At 36.7% G+C, this 20,479-nt stretch overlaps 3 protein-coding genes across 3 annotated transcripts; 2 read left to right on the top strand and 1 right to left on the bottom strand.

The window, feature by feature from the left end:
• Positions 1-4,086: 4,086 nt before the first annotated feature.
• Positions 4,087-5,595, bottom strand: LOC109213520 (deoxyuridine 5'-triphosphate nucleotidohydrolase-like). The gene is made up of 3 exons (XM_019377325.1): positions 5,341-5,595; positions 5,108-5,199; positions 4,087-4,592 (listed from the first exon to the last, which is right to left on the bottom strand). Exons 1-3 carry the CDS (start codon positions 5,445-5,447, stop codon positions 4,348-4,350), a joined length of 444 nt encoding a protein of 147 aa, XP_019232870.1. The 5' UTR covers positions 5,448-5,595; the 3' UTR covers positions 4,087-4,347.
• A 3,458-nt stretch (positions 5,596-9,053) lies between these two features.
• Positions 9,054-16,760, top strand: LOC109213523 (CWF19-like protein 2). Its single transcript, XM_019377329.1, has 11 exons — positions 9,054-9,180; positions 10,034-10,194; positions 10,437-10,830; positions 10,937-11,088; positions 12,771-12,974; positions 13,037-13,204; positions 13,531-13,908; positions 14,495-14,574; positions 14,693-15,056; positions 15,388-15,600; positions 16,203-16,760. The coding sequence occupies exons 2-11, from the start codon at positions 10,150-10,152 to the stop codon at positions 16,533-16,535; spliced, it is 2,331 nt and encodes a 776-aa protein (XP_019232874.1). The 5' UTR covers positions 9,054-9,180; positions 10,034-10,149; the 3' UTR covers positions 16,536-16,760.
• A 1,264-nt stretch (positions 16,761-18,024) lies between these two features.
• Positions 18,025-18,864, top strand: LOC109213519 (F-box protein CPR30-like). The gene has a single exon (XM_019377324.1). The coding sequence runs from the start codon at positions 18,025-18,027 to the stop codon at positions 18,862-18,864; it is 840 nt and encodes a 279-aa protein (XP_019232869.1).
• The last annotated feature ends 1,615 nt before the right edge of the window (positions 18,865-20,479 follow it).

Genomic DNA, 20,479 nt, shown 5'->3' with positions numbered 1-20,479 from the left:
AATCTGAAACATATCTGACAGATGTTGAATATGATCCCCGCCTATTGTGATTTGACTAGCATATCATCGATATAAACCTCCATGGTTTTTCCCGGATGTTCTTGAAACATCTTAGTTACTAACCTCTGATACGTGGCTCCAGCATTCTTTAGGCCGAAAGACATTACTTTATTACAGTAAGTCCCCCTGTCTGTAATAAAAGGGGGGTTTTCCTCATCTGAAGGATCCATTTTTATTTGATTATAACCTGAATAGGCGTCTAAAAAAATTTATTGTTCGTGTCCTGCAGTAGCATCAATTAGTTGATCTATGTGCGGTAATGGAAAAGAATCTTTAGGGCAAGCTTCATTCAAATCAGTATAGTCTACACAAACTCGCCATTTACCATCCTTGCTTCCATTTCTTCTGTTTGATAGGCGTATATGTCGGATCTTCATTCATCTTATGGGTTATCACCTCCGATGGTATACCTGTCATATTTGAATGGGACCAAGTAAAGCAATCTGTGTTAGCTTTTAAAAATTCAATTAACTTACTTTTCATCTCTGGGCTGAGGTTGGTTCTGATGTAGACTTTTCTGTCTGGCCAATGGACAAACAACACCACTGCTTCCAGTTCCTCTATTGTTGTTTTGATGTTTTCATTTTCGTCTGGTTCTTGAATAGTATCAAGCCTCGAGTCTACATCCATTTGTCCATCTGCAGTTGAGGCTTGTGTTGCTAAACCCTCAACTAAATTCTGTAATTGCTATTTTTCACATGCGACGTCATTTTTTACGCTTGAATCTGCCACTGAGTTAATGCTTCGGGAAGCCTGTTGATCACCACGGATTTGTCTTATTCCCCATTGCACAGGCAACTTGATTACTTGATGTAAGGTAGATGGAACAACATCCATCTCGTGAATCCAAGGTCTGCCAAGAATCATATTGTACGCCATGTCCATATCTATTACTTGAAATTTAGTATCTTTGACTACTCTTTCTGCGAATGTGGTGAGTATTATCTCCCCTTTTGTAACAACGCTCGAGTATCAAAACCAGACAAGGTATGTGATTTGGGTACCAATTTACCATCGGCTTGCATCTCGTTTACCACTCTTAGCAGAATGATATTTACAGAGCTACCTAGATCAATCAAAACTCGTTTTACATTAGTATCATGTACAAGTAAAGATATTACCAGTGCATCATTGTGTGGGATCAACACGCCATCTGCGTCTGCATCATCAAATGTTGTACTGTCTTCTTCCAAAACTTGGTGAACTCGCTTCCCATGGGTAACCGTGATTTTTGACACCTTTTTTGCTGCTGTATATGTTACGTTGTTGACCTCCTCTCCTCCGCTTATGACATTAACTGTTCTTTTTGGTGATGGAGGTTCTGGTGGCTCATGCCTATTCTTCATATATGCTTGCTTACCTTTCTCACTAAACAATTCAGTTAAGTAACCTTGCTTTAATAAATGCTCAACTTCACCTTGTGGCAGTCTGCAATCTGCTGTTTTATGACCGTGATCATTGTGAAACTCGCACCAGAAATCGGGGTTTCTCCTGTTCGAGTTTGATCTCATTTCTTTTGGCCAACGCACTTTATCTCCCATGCTTCTTAAAACAACTACCAACTCAGACGTGCTAACATTGAAGCTGTAACCACCAATCTTTGCTTTTGAGCTTCTGTCGTTGTCTCTCGTATCACGCGTATCTCGCTCCTTTCCAAACCTGGACGACGAACCCGAATCTTTGTCCCTTGATCTGGAATCATACCTGGGGTTTTCTTGTTTTGAACGTGAATCTCTTCCTGCTGGTCCCATATAAGTTTCGTACCTGTTTTTACCAAACCTTTTTTCAGTTTTTGGCCGCCTTGAACTTACTCTTTCATCTCTCTGGGACTGAGTGATAGTATCTTCTTCTATCCGCAGCTTCGTGTTGTACCTGTTGTAAACATCATTCCAAGTTGTTGCAGGGAATTCTCGTAAGCTTTCTTTGAGTCTCCTTGTGGCTTCTGAGCTTTTTTCATTTAAATTGCTTGCAAATGCCATAGCCGCCCAATTGTCAGGTACACGTGGTAGCATAATCCTTTCACGTTGGAACCTATCTACGTAAATTCCCTGAGTAACTCCGTATCTCCTTGTTTTATTTTGTAGATGTCTTCCATCCTCTTCTCAACTTTCTGAGCTCCCGAGTGTGCTTTTATAAACGAATCTGCAAGTTCAGCAAAAGAATTAATAGAGTTTTCAGGTAAAAGAGAATACCATGTTAATGCTCCCTTTGTGAGCGTTTCACCGAATTTTTTGACTATTACTGACTCAATCTCTTGCTTAGTCAAATCGTTGCCCTTTACGCCTGTTGTAAATGCAATCACATGATCTCGAGGATCGGTTGTCCCATCGTACTTTGGGATATCGGGCATTTTAAACTTCTTCGGGATAGGCAAAGGAGCGGCACTTGGCTTCCAAGGTTGTTAAGAGTATTTTTCCATATCCATTCCGTTGATTATCGGCGGAACACCAAATATCTGTTATATGCGTTCGTTCTGCTCCTTGAGTTGTTTCTGCAAAGTTAGTACTAAACTTTGTAAATCAGAATTAACTGGGATACCTGACCCTCCATCGCAAGATTCGCTGAGAGTTCCTCCGCTGCCCGAATTAGCAAGCCCTGAGTGTGGATTCTCTATGGTCGCGGTGTTGTTTGGAGGTGGAGTTGGTGGTAACGATGGCAACCCACTAACAAAAGCTTGCAGAGCATTGCTGACTTGTTCTGCAATTAACTGTTTCAATGCTGCATCGATATCTTGATCGTCCCCATGTTGATCATTCACATGCGATTCAGATCTATCAGGTGTCCTTTCTCGAGGAGAGTTTCGTGGTGAGGGGATTGGAGTTCCATCTCCTTGTTTATTGAGTAGCCTGGCTACTCCTCTCGAAGTTGGTGGCAATCTTCGGTCCTATGGCCGTGAGTATTATAAAATTCACATACTAAGTTATGATTCCTTTGGGAAGGATCCGACTGTATAGGCCTGGGCCATCTGGTGTCTCTGATTTTGCTGGTGGCGAAAATGATATCCAATACATCGACNGGTTACTGATAATCAAGAGAAGAAATATTCTTGTAATAAGAAAGGAAAATTAGAGTATGAAATAGCAAAGTAATCAATATAAAGCAAAAGTAAATAATTGTATTTCAATGATCATCAGAACATGTCCATACAAATGACATTTCTATTCCTTATATAGACATTTCTAAGTACAACATCTTTTTCCCTTTATGATTAGGTCATTATGAGCATTAATGACATTAATGGAACGTTATAACTGGTTATCGTAACTATTTCGTGAAGATTCTGTAACGTTTGTAATCATTTATGCTCATTAATTGAAGACTAATGAATCTCTCCTTTTTCCTGTCTTGGTTCATTCCACCGGTGTCTTTTCAAATTACTAAAGAGACTCGAGCAACCGTCCTTCTCGTCCCTCAGACGTTTTACTCGTACCTATTAAGACTCACGTCTTTTTAAGTACTCTTTTCCAACTGTCACTTTTCTAATGACCCACGTGTCTTGCCATGTCAGCCACACAATTAATTCCAGGTATAATTTATTTTCCCCCAATACACCTTCGATGTCGTATTTCATGGAAATTAACCCCCCAAAAAGTGATATGTAGTGAAATTGTACTTGAGGTATCCTGTCTATTATAAATATTTTGTTTTTGGTTGTTGATGCAAAGACATCAATTAGAATGTTATCACTAATTCCAACTCCCAACTTTCCACATAAAACTGAATATGCAAGTAGGATTAAGTTATAGTATACTTTACCCCCAGAAGTTACTTAGGTTTGGACGTTGGGTCAAAGTGGACTAAAATTTGGGTCTTAGCCCGATTCGTCCAACTCTTATCAAGCTTTAATTAATATATATTTATTTTCTTATGAATTATTTAATTATTAAATAAAAAACTTTTTTTCTTTTGTTATAGTCAATATATAACATTTCAAACAAAAATTGAGTTACTTTTAAGATTTAGCAAAATTACTCATAGATCAATTTGGGCAAAAAATTGACCCAATTTTAGATGCGCTGATATGGATTGAGTCAAGATAAACTAAGTTCAAAAATAGGTGAATCAATGACAGATCCAATCTTGTGCTTTCAAATGGGTTCGGACTCAAATCGGCACCCCTAAATATCACATAAAAATACAGCTCAACATTAACAAAGCCTGAAGAATTAACTCATCCTGCAGTTTCCAAAATGCTCCAATCTCTAAAAACATACCCAAATTACCATGACTAAACATACTAAGCAACAAAAATTTACACATCAATAGTTCTAATTCAAGCAAAAGATTTCAAACTCCAGTTGATCCAAAGCCTCCGGAGCCTCTAACTGTCGAGTCTAGATCATCAACCTCCTCAACGTCTGGCACAATGATTTTCTCTATGATCAATTGAGCAATTCTGTCACCAATTTTCACTTCAAAATCAACATCGGAATGGTTGAAAAGAATAACACCTACTGGTCCCCTATAGTCTGCATCAATCACACCTGCCCCAACATCTATTGAATGCTTCCATGCCAATCCTGATCTTGGAGCTAAAAAAGAAAAATTCACAAACTAATAAGCCCCTAAGGCCTAATCCTCTAGAAAATGTAACATGAAATTTCAAAATATCCAGCCTAGAATAAAAATCGAGAACATTACCCAGATTAACTTCTTACAACTTATGGACTATCAAACTAAATCATTTTCCACCTCACATTCATTTATCCAAGAATGTTAAATACAACCTTAACTCAAAAGATATTTAAAAGTAAACTCCTTGTTGGATTCATACTCTTGAAAATAAAACAAGTTACTACAAAAAGTAAAAGTGACCTAATAGTGTAAAAATTCGTTAAAGTGAGAGTGTATATAACTTAAAAACATAAGAATAACTATCTTCCGGTTAATATATTTATTTATTAATTTTGCAAAATCATGAACTCTTTAAGGTGCACATCTAAAGTAGACTCTTCTTTTACAATTTGTACCAATCATCTTTTCTATTTTCTATTTATGTGTTTGGTATTGATGGAAATAAAATGAAAAAAAAAAAACAACAATATACCTATACGGGCATAGGTTCCTTCAGGAACGGCAATACTAAGATCTGTGGGTACTAGAGCCTTTCCCCTGGCTGGCACTTTTGTCTCCGCTGCACTGCACCAGAAGTAGAAAAAAAATAAAAAGAATTACAGAAATAAGTTACATATTCCCAAAATTGATTACACACCAAATTGAGGGGGAAATCAAGTTTTGTGAGATGGTTCATAAAATTCGTCAAAAGGAAAAAGGGGAAACCTGGAGAGATCGTAGCCAGCGGAAAGAGAGGAGCCTCTGGATGGCAAAACAGCATTATCTGAGAGCTTTTTGACGCGGAAGAAGGAATTGATGCCATTTATAGCCATTTTTAGATGTGGAAATGGAAAAGCTCGAGAGGAGAAATTGTAATCGCGGTTTAATTTGGAGATGGAGATTGCGGAAGAAGAGAGGTTTATAACTGACTAGGAAATGTGGAATAGCGCCAAAAGTTCCCGCCATTCTGACACAAAATTGGGCAAACGAAAAGTTTTATTGTGTGTCTCACACAACTTATATTAGTTGTGTGAGGTTCCTTTTTGTCTCACAAATTTGTGGGCCCCAATCTTACACTTCTGGGTCCACAAAACTGTGAGATAAAAAAGGAGCCTCACACAATTAGTGTCAATTGTATGAGACACAAAATAAAATTTTCCTAGGGCAAACCTAATACTTATGTGTGTATAGATCAATAAAAAGAAAAAAAGTTAAAATCTAAATGGTGATAAGTGTGACTTTTTTATATTGTGAATGCAATGTACAATGTAGCATGTTATAATATATTATTATTTTTGCTAGGTCTGTAATTACTAATAATTTTCTAGAAATTTATTTGTAATTATCTCATAAGTAACTTGATTACGCAATTTTTTTATACCATTAATTTATAGAAGTTAATTCACGAAAAGAAAAAAGAAACGGAATATTTGTATGGATGAGAAAAATAATAATATGTGTACAAGAAAATAATACTTCATATTATCTCATTTCTATCAAATTTGTATGGCCATTTTTTAAAATTATAACTGATTGTAATTTCTTAAAACACTAAAGTTGTATCAAGTAGCTACGTATGAATTTCGGTCGCATACAAGTAAACATAAACAACATTTCCCGAGAAGTTTTATTTTGCGTCTCATACGACTGACACTAGTTGTATGAGGCTCTTTTTTGTCTCACAAATTTGTGGACCTCAATCTTACAATTCTGGGTCCACAGAAATCTGGGTCCACAAAATTGTAAGAGAAAAAAGTTGCCTCATACAACTAGTATCAATTATAGGAGACACAAAATAAAATTTTCCACATTTCCCCTTCAAATTCTTGATCCAAATTAAAGATACAAGCACATCCAAAAGAAAAAGTCACAAAAAGTTTTTTCAAATACATAAGTTTAGGGCCTCCCATCTCCACCAAAATAGCTCTTTTTATGTCCTAACAATATTAATCCATACCACACAAAATCACCTACCACGTGTTTACCTTTTACACTTGCCCTTTTTATCGACGCTTCTTATGCATAGAAACTATCTTCTCAATGCGTACTTTACGCTATATCAACCTTACTTCCTTCTCTTACACTATACTAAACGTTAACACCATTTACATGCAAGAGGTGTTACATATTTCCTAAAAAATACACACTTAATTAATTATATTCTTGAATTAAGAACATTAGAAAATGAGCCAAGAACAGCCAAGGAGGCCAGAAGAAGCCGAGCAAGAAGCCGTCAAACATGAGGATCTTGTGATAGATGTTCAAGGAGCGCTTGCTCGGAAGAAAGCTGTTGCTGAGTCAATTGGTGGACAGGTTCTAAACTAACATGTTTTTCACCTTTTTTGTTATACTTTTTCTTCTATGTTTCATTTAATTTTTTTCTCAATATTCTTGAGTCGAGGGTCTACCAGAAACAATCTCTCTACCTCTCTAAAGTAGGGGTAATGTCTGCATACACATTACCATCCTCACGCCTCACTTGTGTTGGGTATATTGTTGTTATTGTTGTTTCATTTAATTTTTAAGAGTGGTGATTGGATATTTGATCATAGCTAGATACCATTTTCTTTTGAAAATGTGCATGTACACACATATCAATGTTTTTTATGCTAGTGATCAGGGAAAGAGGTAGAAGCTCAACTGCGAGTGCCACTGAACCTACTATCTTTTGCTCAAATAATATAGGGGCGGAGGTAGAAGCTCAACTGCGAGTGCCACTGAACCTACTATCTTTTGCTCAAATAATATAGGGGCAGAGGTAGAAGCTCAACTTCGAGTGCCACTGAACCTACTATCTTTTGCTCAAATAATATATTTGTGTTAATATATATATTCGTTAAATATGTAGACAAATTAGATTTAAAATTCAATTATTTGTACTTGAAATTGTCGTTAATATTAGTCTCGCCTCTGCTAGTGATCAAATTGATGTTGATAGCAGTATTTTAAAAGGCGTTTTCGATCGAGCCCCGGGGCGAGGCGCACCAAAAATGCCCTGAGGCAATGATGTGGGGCAAAAGTCTCAAGAGGCTATACGCCCAGGCATTCGGGGCATAAGCCGGGCGTTTGAGGCACATTTTTATAGTGAGGCATAAGCCCCAGAGATTTTTTCAAATTAAAACAAAATTTGTTGAATACGTCCTTCATATAATACCCAAATTCTCAAAAGTCAGCTTGTAATTAATCAAAAGTTTTAAAAAGGAACTGAAACGTATTAAATTTAAAAGTCACGACCTTTGTTACTGATTGAAGCCCTAATTTATGGTATTTTCCAATTCTTTATCTTGTCCGTTAGTCTGTTAATATCTCCCAAAAGCATCAAATATATTTTATTTTTTTTACAAATACAAAGAGAACTCTATTATCCTTCATAGCAGCAAGTTCAAAGTTCAAATTGCAGGTTAGTCATCCTTTTTGTTCTTTCATGTAGAAAACTTTATTCTTTTCGACTCAAGTCACTTGTGCTTGTAAGTAGTGTATAATATATTGTTTTAACTAGTTTTTTGTGGGAATAGAGCAATATATATATATATATATATATATATATATATATAATGCAATTTTACCTATTTATATATATCAACTGTAATTATTTTGTTTTATAAAATATTAAAAATTAAATATTCATGGGACTTATGCCTCGTGTTTCGGGGCTTACGCCTCAGTGAGGCACATGTAAAATGCCTCGCCTTATGCCCACGCCTTTATTTTAATCGGCATTTCTTTTTACATTTTTATCATTACCTAAGTGTGACTTATTGGCTTTACATATTATTGCTTCTGGAATAATAATCCTAATGTTCACTTACAATATGAATCAAAAAAATATTTTTATAAAGATCTTGTACCAATGACGAGGAGTTAACTACAACAACAACAAAATCAGTAAAATCTCACAAGTGGGGTTTGGGGGAGGTAAGTGTGTACGCAAACCTTACCCCTACCGTATGACGGTACGAAGGTAGAGAGGCTATTTTCGAGAGACCCTCGACTTAAGAACGACGAGTAGTTAACTATTTAAAACTAAAAATATACTTTTAAAGTAAGTATTTACGTACAATAAAATAATTATTCTATTATTAATCATTACATAAAAGATATTGCATTATAATTCTCGCAAAATTAGTAAGTAAACCAAACGACTCTTAAGGAAATATGGGGCAAGTGCACAAACAGTCATTCTTAGGGTTTTGTCTTGAAAATTTGAATTAATATCTTAATTCAGGACATTTGAGTCATGACAAATTGAAATGGAAAATTAAATTTCGGGACACATTGATTAATTCCTAAATAGCAGCCTTTTAGAGTGGCTACTGATGTTATTTGTACGGAAGAAATAGGAGAGCAAAGTCCATTGGCATTGAGAGCCCATTTATTGGGCCGAAAGAGCAGCCCATCAAAGTAAAATCTGGACCAAGTAAGGCGGTGAAAAAATCTGCTTAGGCCCAACAAAATTATATCCCATTCGATCGCGCGTCAACCGATCGCCGATTTGTTCTTCGCCGAAGTCAATTGAATCGCCACCGCACTCTGCCACCTGCAACAGCACTCTGGCTAAATTCAGCCGTAAGTTTCCTCTTTCCCTCTATATCTCCTTCAGATAGCTCAATTCTTAAGTGGAAAAATTGAAAGTGCACAATAAAATTGTGAATTGTGAAAGCAGTTTATTCTAAATTTTAATTTTTCGTTTTTTAGCGTATCAGCTCTTTCTTTCACCAGTAAAAGAACTTAATCCCTATTTTGAATTAATTAGGAAAAGTAGGAACTAATTAACGTACCTAGTAGTATGAAATTTGGTGTTCTGAATTAGGTTGCGATGCTTTATTTATGCTAAGCCTCAAATTTGCTCTTTACATAGGTCTTTTCTTTATCTTACAAGTTGATTTGCATTTTCAAATCCGGTTCCCATGCGTATTTGACTCCAAAAGGTTTATTTATTAAATCAAAATTCTGTTTGTACGCATTACAGTGCTCTGTGAGTTTTCGGTGCTTGGAGTATAAGCTTGCCCGGACACTACTGTCATTGAAATAATCTGTCTATGAACCTAGTTCCATGATTGCCTTCATTGGCAAATTAGCTTAGAGGTGAATTTAGTATTTAAGTTCCATGGGTTCAACCTTGAAGATTCTTAGCATTGAACCCATTGTAGTTTTAAAGTTATGGGTTCATACCTACAACATATTGTAATTGTAGTGAATTTGACACATAAAATTATGCTTCACAGTAGAAATACTGGGTTCAAATGAACCCAATATCAATACATTGCATCCGCCTCCGCGTGTGCTGGTTATTGTATTCTGGTTGTAACCCCTCTAGCATTAACCTTTTGCTGTGTATATATTAGTTACTCTTATAATCTTTTGTAAGTTGCAATCGCTCAACTACTCTAATTTATTATATTTTGATCTTGATTTCCAGGATAGTGTTTAAAGAACAGCCTGGTGCAAGGCATCCCGCGTTCACGCAGGATCCAGGATAGTGTTTGAAAAGGTAAAATTCTACGGAACTTGGTGTTAAGGTGACAAACAAAGAGCATGCTTTCGGGATTGAAGTTCCTACCACGCGAGCAGGTAGAAAAGGTGAGGCTACTGACATTTTGTCACACACGGTAGAAATCCATAATGATGAAGTAGCATGAATCGTATTGGTGTCAAGATAAATTCTGTTCTTTTTTGTGATTGTTGATGAATGTTTTTCTTGAAATTAGCGGACAAAAGTTTTCTTATTTGTTTGGGTGGATATATTTTTAACCTTTTTCTTTTTGGGTTCTTTGGTCGTGTATGAGAAAAATGCCTGATGTTCGCGACTAATTTTGTGTTAGGCAAAGGATGAAAGCTTGGATGATTCTCAAAAACTGAGGAGGAAATCTGGTCATAAGAAGGAAAGGGAGAGAAAGAAAAAGAAAAAATTTCGTTCCACTAGTTCAGATGATGACGACCTTGAAAAAATAAGAGCGAGGTCAAAGAAAAAGAAATGGTATGCCTCAGATGACGATTTGTCCTCGTATTCAGATGGAAGTGGGAGTGAGAGTTCTTCTGATTATGAGAGAAAGAGCAGTAGTAGGAAGACAAGTAAGAAGAGAAGAGGCAAGGATGGAAAAAGTAAAGAAAGAAGCAGACGATCTTCATCTGAGTCTGAAAGTGAAAAAGGGAAGAGAAGTAAGAAAGACAGACAAATTCGGAGTGAGGATGATGAACTGGAAGATAACTTGCTTGGTAAGCATAAATTAAGTTATTATCCTCTTAATTTTAAATAGCCTTTTCCCCAAGATTAACTGATCGAGTAATTTATTGCGTTATTTTTCTTTGGTGGAATTTTAAGATAATGACACTGGTGGATCTAAGTCGCGCAATGATCATGAACTTGTGAGAAGAGAAATGGGGTTGGATTGGATGCTGCGGCCAAAAGACAATGTGGATAAGATTCCTGAACCAGCTTCCAACTGTTCAGCAGAGGAGACTCCAGCCGAAGAGGTATATTTTTAATTGATGTCATAACCTTGTGCGACTTTGAATACTAGTCTCTTTCCAGTTTGTCGTATCTTATAGTGGGACAATATTGCGGGCTTGCTTATCAAGCCATACCCTCTGTTTTATATGTATTTTGCTTTAATCAGTATGTTTATGTTAAGGATGCAAGAGCTAGAGCTAGTTGACATGTCATATATTGTTCACATTGAAAAAACTGTAATGCTAGAGTTGCTTTTTCCCCGTCTTCCGCAATTCTTCCATTCGTTTGTTAATTGTATTAGGGAAAATGTCCAGATTTACCCCTGTACTTTGAGAGAAGGTCTAGATTTACACTCTTTAGAAGTTTGGCTCAATTAAGCCCTTGCCGTTACACTTTTAGGATAAATATGCCCCTATTGACTAACAGATTTGCTTGAGATTTGTGTCTTAATGCCCACGCATGGCCTTTTTAACCCACATCCATTTAATCCGAGCCGTTTGACTCAGTTTAATGTTAACTCCCAGTGGCACATGCTTTAGCCTACCACCATTGATGCTACTTTTAAGCGCAAACAGCACTCTTCTTCCGCCACACTTATACCAGAAATCTCAATCAGTTCACGTCTGTTTCCCCCCTCGGGAGCATTTCTAAGCGCCCTATATTTGCTCGCCGGATCACGACTAGCTATTTGAACAAAATTCAATCTGATGTTCCATTTCACACTCAATTCTCTTCTGCATCCAAATTAAAAATTTCTGATTCGTTATCTTCATTTTCCACCACTGTGGAAAAGGGTGTCTATAAAAATTAAAAAGATTAAATCTTTTCCATTTATCAAAACCATACAGGTGAAAATTGAGGTGGGGTTTTTTATTGGGTGTCCATAAATGTGAAAATACTGGATTTTTTTTGGTTCTCTAAAATGGGTATGCAGGTAGCTACCGGAAAGTGAGAAAATCTGAACTTGGATAGGTTATTCTTGGATAAATACAGATAAAAAAGATTTCTTGCTGGTCCTCTTGCCATTAGGAGATAAAAGATTATTGCTTTAAGAATGTAATATGCATAGAGCAACAAAAAACAGAATTATAGAGAAGCTAAAGTAACAGTTATTGATAGCAATAGAAGCATACCTCAAGGAGCACGGAAGGGTTGTAAAGAGAAGCAGGAATGGCGGGAAAAGAGTGGTGAAAGTAGGGACCTACTGAAAACTCCATCTATGGAGGAAGGGGTATAAAGGGTTTGGTAATAGTGAGGAAGATGTTGGTAGGAGGGATGAAGAATTTGGGATAAAAGTTAAAAATTAAAATTAAGCCACATGGTAGTCGTTGGAGTTAATCAGATTGATTAGAGATTTATTAATTTAAAACAAAGGTCTGTTAAGTCAATAGGGGTATATTTAGCCCAAAAGTGTAAGGACAAAGGGCTTAATTGAGCCAAACTTCTAAAGGAGGATAAATCTAGACTTTTTCGCAAAGTACAAGGGTAAATCTGGACCTTTTCCCTTGTATTTATGTCTTTATTCCAATGTATCACAAGATTTATTTTGAATGCATAGTGAGTGACCGTCCTGAATCTTTATTATTCCCTGTAGTGCTGCTCATTTCGATTCATTGAGGGGATATGAAGCAAGGGTAATCTTGGTGCACTGCTTGATATTGTTATGTATTGGACCAGACTGACATCTGTATGTTTCTTGTTTTAGGTGACAAAAGTAAATCCCAGAGAACTGAACCCATATTTGAAGGATGGTGGAGGTGGTTATCCTGATGATTCAGAAGGAACAAATATTGGTGGTAGCCAACTTCTATCTACTGCTGTTATTGGCGATGGAGGTGCAAGTTGGAGGCTCAAAGCCTTGAGACGAGCTCAAGAACAAGCAGATCGTGAAGGACGGAAGCTTGATGAGGTTGGCATTTCAGTGTTTGTCTTGCCCTTATTGCGGTCACTTTCTAACTTTTGCAGTTACAGGTGGCAGCAGAACGCTGGGGCTCACTTAGTCAGCTTGCTGTTTCTGTGGCTTCTGGTAAAGCTGCACCTACCCGTGCTCATCTTCATGCTATCAACGATAGGAGGCGAGGGGTAATGGATGACAAAGAAGCTGTTGCAGACAAAAGAAATCAGACTTATGCTAGAAAGGTAAAGTCTGATGTGAGCCGGTGAATTTACTATTTGACGACAGTTAGTTGCTTTGTATTTCTCTTGTTTCTCTTTACAGGTTGCGCTTGTACGTTTGTAATTTTAGTTCTTGATGGAGTGACATCTGAATATCAAGTTTTTATTAATTTATTTTGGCTTTTTTTAAACAATTATTCAGTAGTCTCATTTCTAAGAATCTGCGCCTTGATCCTTCTAAATTCAAAAGGAAAGTGGTGTAGTTTCCTTTACTAAGAGGAAATGACAATTTGGCTATTTTTGTGCTATGTTTTATTGGTCTTACTTGTCTCATAAACATGTGTTTGCAGGACACATCCGCTGGTCATTCTAAAATGCGAATGCCCAACCCTAAAGATTCTTTATCATGGCGCAAAGAGAAAAATCAAAATATATCCAATGCGGATGCGGGGCTTATTGCCACTGCAATTTCTAGTGTAAATAAATTTTCCAACGACGGAAATTTTATGCGTGAATTTATGCATGAAAAGAGTGGTGATCCCAGTCATGCTCGTGATTCTTCAAATCCAAGGTCAGGAGTCTCGGAATCAAAACCAGATTTACCAGTATATGAGAAAACAGGTGAAGATGGAACAAATATCAAACCAGCCTTGACTGCAAATCAATTAGCTGCAAAAGTGATGCAGCTTCGCATGAGAGGGATGCATGATGAAGCAGAAAAACTTCTGGTGAGCAATAATTCATTCTCTTCTGTAGATATTTCAAATTAGCACGACGGTTAGTCAAGACCATTTTATTTCAAGTAACATCACTGATATTTGATGTTGCAGGCCTTTTAAAACGCATCAATAGTTTGTAACGGGTCATCTGCTTTATCTATTGGTCGTAGGTTCCAAAATGATTCATCTTTACTAGATCTTGTTCTCTTAGCTAGTATCGTTTTTATTCTAAATTGACAGTCAAGACCATGTGTATTTCAAGTAACATCACTGATATTTGATGTTGCTGGCCTTTTAAAACGCACCAATAGTTTGTAATGTGTCATCTGCTTTATCTATTGGTCATAGGTGCCAAAATGATTCATCTTTTCTAGATCTTATTTTCTTAGCTAGATCAGTCTGTAAATTTCTTTCTTTGCCGCTTTCTCGAAACTAGTGACATTGTTAAAGCATCTCCATGTTGGGCAGCTTGCCGTTTCTGTAAGCAAATTACTAGGGGGAGGTTTATTATAAGACTTAATGACACTTAGTCTCGAGCGGACTGTGTAGGCTCCATGATTGTATTCAACTTGTAGTGCATCACTTTCTTTTTCAGAAAGAAGCAGAGGAGATGAAAATGAAACAAACTGCTAATGATGTGTCGAGCAGACCACCAATTCATGGGAGCACAAGCAGGTATTTTATATCTGAATTGTCAGTTGTGGCTTTCTTGACTTGATGAATGGTTCTTTTTATGTTTTGATCTCAATGCCTACCAACATACTGAATGTGCTGGCTCTTATCCTTTATTTAGATATGTGATGCATGACCTATCTGCTCGGCAAAATAAGAAAATGGAGGATGCTGATGTGCATCTTGCTCAGAAGATAGTGCAAAACAAACAATATAGTACGTATGGTCAGGCAGATGATGAGTACGATTATGATGATGGGCCGAGGAGAAAGTCCCGGAAAAAAGTAGGAATGGGGAATCAGAAATCTCTTGAGGTAGCTCATCATGCAAGGCGCGTTTTGACTCAGCAAGAGAGATGCCAATTCTGCTTTGAGAATCCAACAAGACCAAAGCACTTGGTGGTTGCCATTGCAAATTTCACTTACTTATCACTGCCAGTTTGGCAGCCGATTGTCCCAGGTCATTGCTGCATCTTGACAATGCAGGTGACTTTGAGCCCTTCTCTGGTCATATATCTGTAGGTTATCTTTTTCGTTCGTTCTTGTGTATAATTAAACAACTAATTGAATTTCGAAGAAATAATCTTTAGTGTGCTAGATCTTCTTGGGTAGAATGTCGTATTAGCAATACGGAGATCCCTGTTCTTATTTGTCCGTGTTACTGCATTTCAAGAAATCATTTACATCAGAAGAGAATATTTTCTGTTGTGGTAGATACGTCAGGACACTGTTGCTGCCAAAATTCTTGTTATATCGCTATCTTTGCTCCCAATTCTCTGTTTTTTGTCATAATGACCTTTGCTTTCTCTCTGAACAGCATGAATCAGCTACAAGATCTTTGGATGATAATGTCTGGGAGGAATTTAGGAATTTCAAGAAATGCCTCTTAATGATGTTTGCAAAGCAGGAGAAGGATCTTATTTTTCTTGAGACTGTTATGGGTTTGGCCCGGCAAAAGCGGCATTGTTTGATCGAGTGCATTCCTATGCCCAAGGAAGTTGCGAAGCAGGGACCTCTGTACTTTAAAAAGGTTTGCAAAAGCATCCTATAAGTCGGCCATTTTATTATTTTAGCTACTGTCTATCAAGTTTTGGTTTGGAATGAGTTGGGATTTCTCTGTAGAAATTGCCTAGACTTTCCTAATTGTGATATGAAGGGGGTTTTGACAAAGCATCCGAAGGATTATCAGTTGGATTTTAAGTCAATATGATTAGAAAGTGGCCGGAAACTGTGAAATATGAAATGTCGTTATGATCAGTGCTAGTAAGTCTCACTTCTTGGTCTTCTACTCTTAACAAGTCATAGGATGTACTAGGCTTATTTGGTGGAAGCTAATGTTCTCACAATTGCATCTCTTCTTTTTAGCTAAATGCTTATGTATCGATGTGAAAGAAAACATAGAACTGTCTTTTGGCTCTTAATAGTAGACCCGTTGGATATTCAGAATCAAGTCGCTTAGGATTTGTTTCTTGCTAAGAATAAAGATTGGCATAGAGTGCTAGGGATACTCGTGGTTACGCTTCCATTCACGCTCATACTTGTGCTTTTCCCTTTCTTCTATGCCCTATTTGTTGCTATGTCGTTGTAGTAGTGTTCTTTTCTACACTTGCTTCTAACAAATATTCACTGTAGGCGATTGATGAAGCAGAAGATGAATGGAGTCAACACAATGCTAAGAAGCTCATAGATACAAGTGTGAAAGGGTTGAGGTCCTCAATTCCAAAGGATTTTCCATACTTCCACGTTGAATTCGGCTTAAACAAGGGGTTCGTTCATGTAATTGATGATGAAACACAGTTCAATAGCAGCTTTGGCCTCAATGTGGTAAGAGGAATGTTGAAGTTGCCACCTGAAGACATGCATCAGCAGCGTAGGAAGCGTGAATCAGTGGAGACACAGAGACAAGCTGTTGCTAGTTTTATTCGAGATTGGCAGCCTTTTGACTGGACTAAACAGCTCGACTAACAACACATTAGATGTATGATATCTGTACTCTGGATATAAATTTGTTATCCACATGTCGGTGTAGATTGTGTTTGTAAAGGAGGTAGCGAGTGAGTAATCATACTCTCTGTATCAATATTCTTGCGTAATTGTGACGCTAATAATTTGGTTTTAATGCTGGAAATGTAAATTCATCTGGAATTTTTTATCGCGGAAAGAAAATGGAAACGATATGGTTAAAGCCTCGCAGAAGAGTAGCCATAGGAAATGACAGTAAGAGGGCCTATTGCATTGGAATTATCCCGGTCTTCTATGGAGCATTATCTAGTTACTGAAGGAGGTGGTTCTATGCAGAGGCGGAGCTGGATTTCAAGCTTATGGGTTCGAGATTTTAGTTGTTAATTAATAATTTATACATATTTAATAAATGTTTTAAGATAAGTATATGGTTTGAATCAAAGTTACTGGGTTTGGCCGAACCCGCTTCCGACACTCTTGCTCCGCCCCTGTTCTAAGTGTTTTTATCTGTATAGGATAGGGTTGGTGTAGCTTTGGAACTTCAACTATTGGTAGGACACTTAATTAGTTATTAGAATTCCATGCAAATTGAAGTTGGACAGACCTAAGTTTTTAATGTTACAATTGTATCCAATAGGTATTTAGTTTTTTGAATAAATATTTTTGTTTAAATGGAATAAAACTCAGTCAATGTTTTAGTTATTCAATATTGAAAGAATTATAAGAAAATACATATGATTACACACCATAACAAAAAATGGCCTATGTTTTTAAGTTTTACCCAACCTAGCCCATATTGTACATATTTTAAAAGCACTAGCAAATTCAAAACTTGTGTTCTTATAACTATTGCTTCTAAAAGCTAAGGAGTTAAATGTGTTTTCTCACAACCATTACTTTCACTCTCTCTTCTCACATCTTCTACATATGCTTCAAAGGGCCGTCCGCCAGTGCTGCTTCTTACCCTGTGTCACTTGGTTGCAATCTAACAAGTCTAAATAACACCCACTCCAAATTTCTACACAAAATCAAATTCGAAATTTAAACCCACATGTTTAAGCTTGTTAAAAATTTAATTTTCACCATCCAAATGTAGAGCTAATATCTAAGTCACAGTTACTGATTCGAAAATTAACTTAAAAACTTGAGCAATCTTTTTTAAAATTTAAATAGTAATTTCTAGAACCTATTGGAGTTATTGGATGTTGAATCTTAGCCTATTATTTTTGGGCTAGTTAATTGTAAATTGAAATATGAACTATAAAATTAAAAAGTAGGGAGCTCAGTTGTTCTTATATCAAATTTTCTATAAAAATATTTAGCATAGAAAATATAGATAACCTGCACTAACTTGTTTCCCCGTTTCCAAATATAATTAGGAAAAAATAATTCCTTTTCCAAATAGAAATAGAAAAGAAACAAAAAACCTATAAATATTTAGGTACAGTAAACAGCCCTCCTCCCACAACCACTTATCACTTCCACCGTCGTAATGTCAAAGAAGAAAGTTCAAACGAGGCTAGCCATTAAAGGTGAAATATCCATTGATGTTCCAACCGATACCATTTTTTCCATACTTACTCGGCTTCCAGTTAAATCTTTGTTACGTTTTAAATCTGTTTCTAAACCATGGAATGCTATAATCTCCGACGATAAATTCACAAAAATTCACCATCATCAAACCAAAGCGTTAGGCCGCAATAAGCTATTGGTACAAAGACCTAGTGGTTATTTCAACTTTAGAGACCTCGAAAATCCTCAATTAATTTTGATGGAAAAACAATTATTTCCTCTAAAAAGATTACAACAATGTGCTGAAATCATGTGCTCATGTGATGGTTTGGTACTTGTTAAAGACCATAAGTCCTATAATGAGTATGTTTTGTGGAATCCATCTACCACAAAATATCGAATTCTTGAATTATGTCCTTATTTGAACCTGGACAACGAATGCCCAATTGCTTGTGGATTGTGCTATGATTCTAATCTTGACGACTACAAGGTTATTGTGATATGTAAATTTTTTTATGGTGTGAAGGATATATTTGTTTTGACTAGTTTAAAAGGTTGTCTTAGTTTATATGGTGGCACATACTACAATGAAGGATTGGACATATGGATTATGGAACAAGATGGTTGGAAATTGTTAATGAAAATTTACAACTTGCCCAAAATTTGCATACTGTTTGTACGTATTATGAAGCTTTTGTGGTGCAGTGAAAATGGTGAGATTTTCTTCCATGGACAGTCGATGAATCAACCTGTCATCTATTATCCTAAACAGAAACAATTTGTTACTGTTTCATTACCTGATATGTCGAGAGATTCCTAGTCTCCCCTGCCGTCAATATGTTTGGACAGTTTCTATTTTCCAATTAAAGTTGAGTGGCGGATTTAGAGGGGCGGAAGGGGGTTTTAAAACCTTTATAAGGTCATTACCTGACAAGGGCCGGACCACAAGGGTCCGGAGAGGTTGTTTTCACAGCCTCTTGCAAGTAAGGCTGCGTACGATAGACTCTTGTGGTCCGGCCCTTCTCTGGACCCCCCGCATACTGGGAGCTTAGTGCACCGGGCTGCGCTTTATTGGTTCACTTTGCGCTGGCCACAATCTCTTTTATTATGAACGCCCACTTAAATGAGTGAAAATTGGGATGTCTACTGGTCTAAGTGTAATCTCTCTGATCTTTAGTCTGAAGTGATTCTGCCTTTTTGTGGTTCCTTTTTACTCTTTTGTAGAAATGTGGCTTTGACATCAAGCTGATCTGGGATTTTTGATGGTTTAAGAATTTTGCCATTTCGTTAGTGCTGAATTCTGCTAATTAGTTCTTTCTCTGTGTTGTTATGATCGACATGGCAGTTTAGGTGCTGCACCTGTGTCGACACGACACTACTATGAGTGTGGATATGGGATTTTTACCGGATCTGGTCAAACAATTTTGGATACTTGACCACGACGGATAAAAAAATTCGAGACGAGATACAATTTGATTCACGAAATCAGAACCAAAACTAGGGTAAATTGGAAGAAAATAACATACCTTATCTAGGAAAGCACTCCTTATCTTATCTACAACTTGAAATATAAGAAAAATTCACACTTTACAAGCTGTACGTAAGTATTTGACAAAATTTCTCATAGTTTAGAGATATTTTTATATTTTTCATTTTTTTGAATTATTTTTAGATCCCCGCACCGTATTTGTACTAGAATCCGTATCCCCGAATCTTAGAATTTACATCTTGAAGGATCCAACATTTAGATCCGCACCCGTGTCCGAGCAACTTAGGTTATGATGGCAGCAGTGTTTCATCATCTTTAATATTTTGTCATTTTGATTGGGAAGTGGTTGTCACATTGGTAATGGTAAAACTGTTTATGGAATAAGGCTATAGTCATATTCTGGTTGAAGGAGTTTCAAGACTATGAGACAAAAGAAAGAAACGGAGTGTGATTGGACTGTTCTATGATGCTAGTTTATGCATTTTTTTAGGACAAAAGCTTAGAGTTAAAATTTTACATACAGCTAAATATATGGTTAGCAAGAGGGATATTCACAAGAGATGTGAAGGTTAAATCTGCAATTCGACTTGTCAAAATTAAAATGATTCATATCAATTGACTATTGCTAGGGGTAACAAACGTGCAGGTCGAAAATGGGTAATTAAAAAAATGGATAAATTATTCGACCCGACCTGCATTTTAGACGGATAAAAAACGAGTTATCCGGCGGATAATATGGATATCCATGAATTCCCTGGCTTCTTGAATATGATCACTTAATTATGGGAGAATTTCTAGTCTTCCAAACTTGAGGAACCCCAATTTGAAACTTTACAAATGTAAAAGTTAAACACATTAGTTATCCATTTTCGAAGTGGATAATGCGATTATTATCCATATTCGACCCGTTTTTAAATAGTTCATTATCCAATCCATTTTTAATGGA

This window comes from Nicotiana attenuata, unplaced genomic scaffold (genome assembly GCF_001879085.1).
Source record: "Nicotiana attenuata strain UT unplaced genomic scaffold, NIATTr2, whole genome shotgun sequence".
In the NCBI taxonomy this organism is placed as follows: domain Eukaryota; kingdom Viridiplantae; phylum Streptophyta; class Magnoliopsida; order Solanales; family Solanaceae; genus Nicotiana; species Nicotiana attenuata.
This window is presented reverse-complemented; position numbering and strand designations above follow the sequence as displayed.

Excerpts from the sequence above, each read along its gene's own strand:
- LOC109213520 (XM_019377325.1), bottom strand. The coding sequence starts at position 5,447 with ATGGCTATAAATGGCATCAATTCCTTCTTCCGCGTCAAAAAGCTCTCA. Across the intron at positions 5,200-5,340 it reads GCTGGCTACGATCTCTCCAG|TGCAGCGGAGACAAAAGTGC; the intron begins GTTTCCCCTTTT and ends CTTCTGGTGCAG. Across the intron at positions 4,593-5,107 it reads AGGAACCTATGCCCGTATAG|CTCCAAGATCAGGATTGGCA; the intron begins GTATATTGTTGT and ends TTTCTTTTTTAG.
- LOC109213523 (XM_019377329.1), top strand. The coding sequence starts at position 10,150 with ATGCTTTCGGGATTGAAGTTCCTACCACGCGAGCAGGTAGAAAAG. Across the intron at positions 10,831-10,936 it reads ACTGGAAGATAACTTGCTTG|ATAATGACACTGGTGGATCT; the intron begins GTAAGCATAAAT and ends TGGAATTTTAAG. Across the intron at positions 14,575-14,692 it reads ATTCATGGGAGCACAAGCAG|ATATGTGATGCATGACCTAT; the intron begins GTATTTTATATC and ends TCCTTTATTTAG.
- LOC109213519 (XM_019377324.1), top strand. The coding sequence starts at position 18,025 with ATGTCAAAGAAGAAAGTTCAAACGAGGCTAGCCATTAAAGGTGAAATA.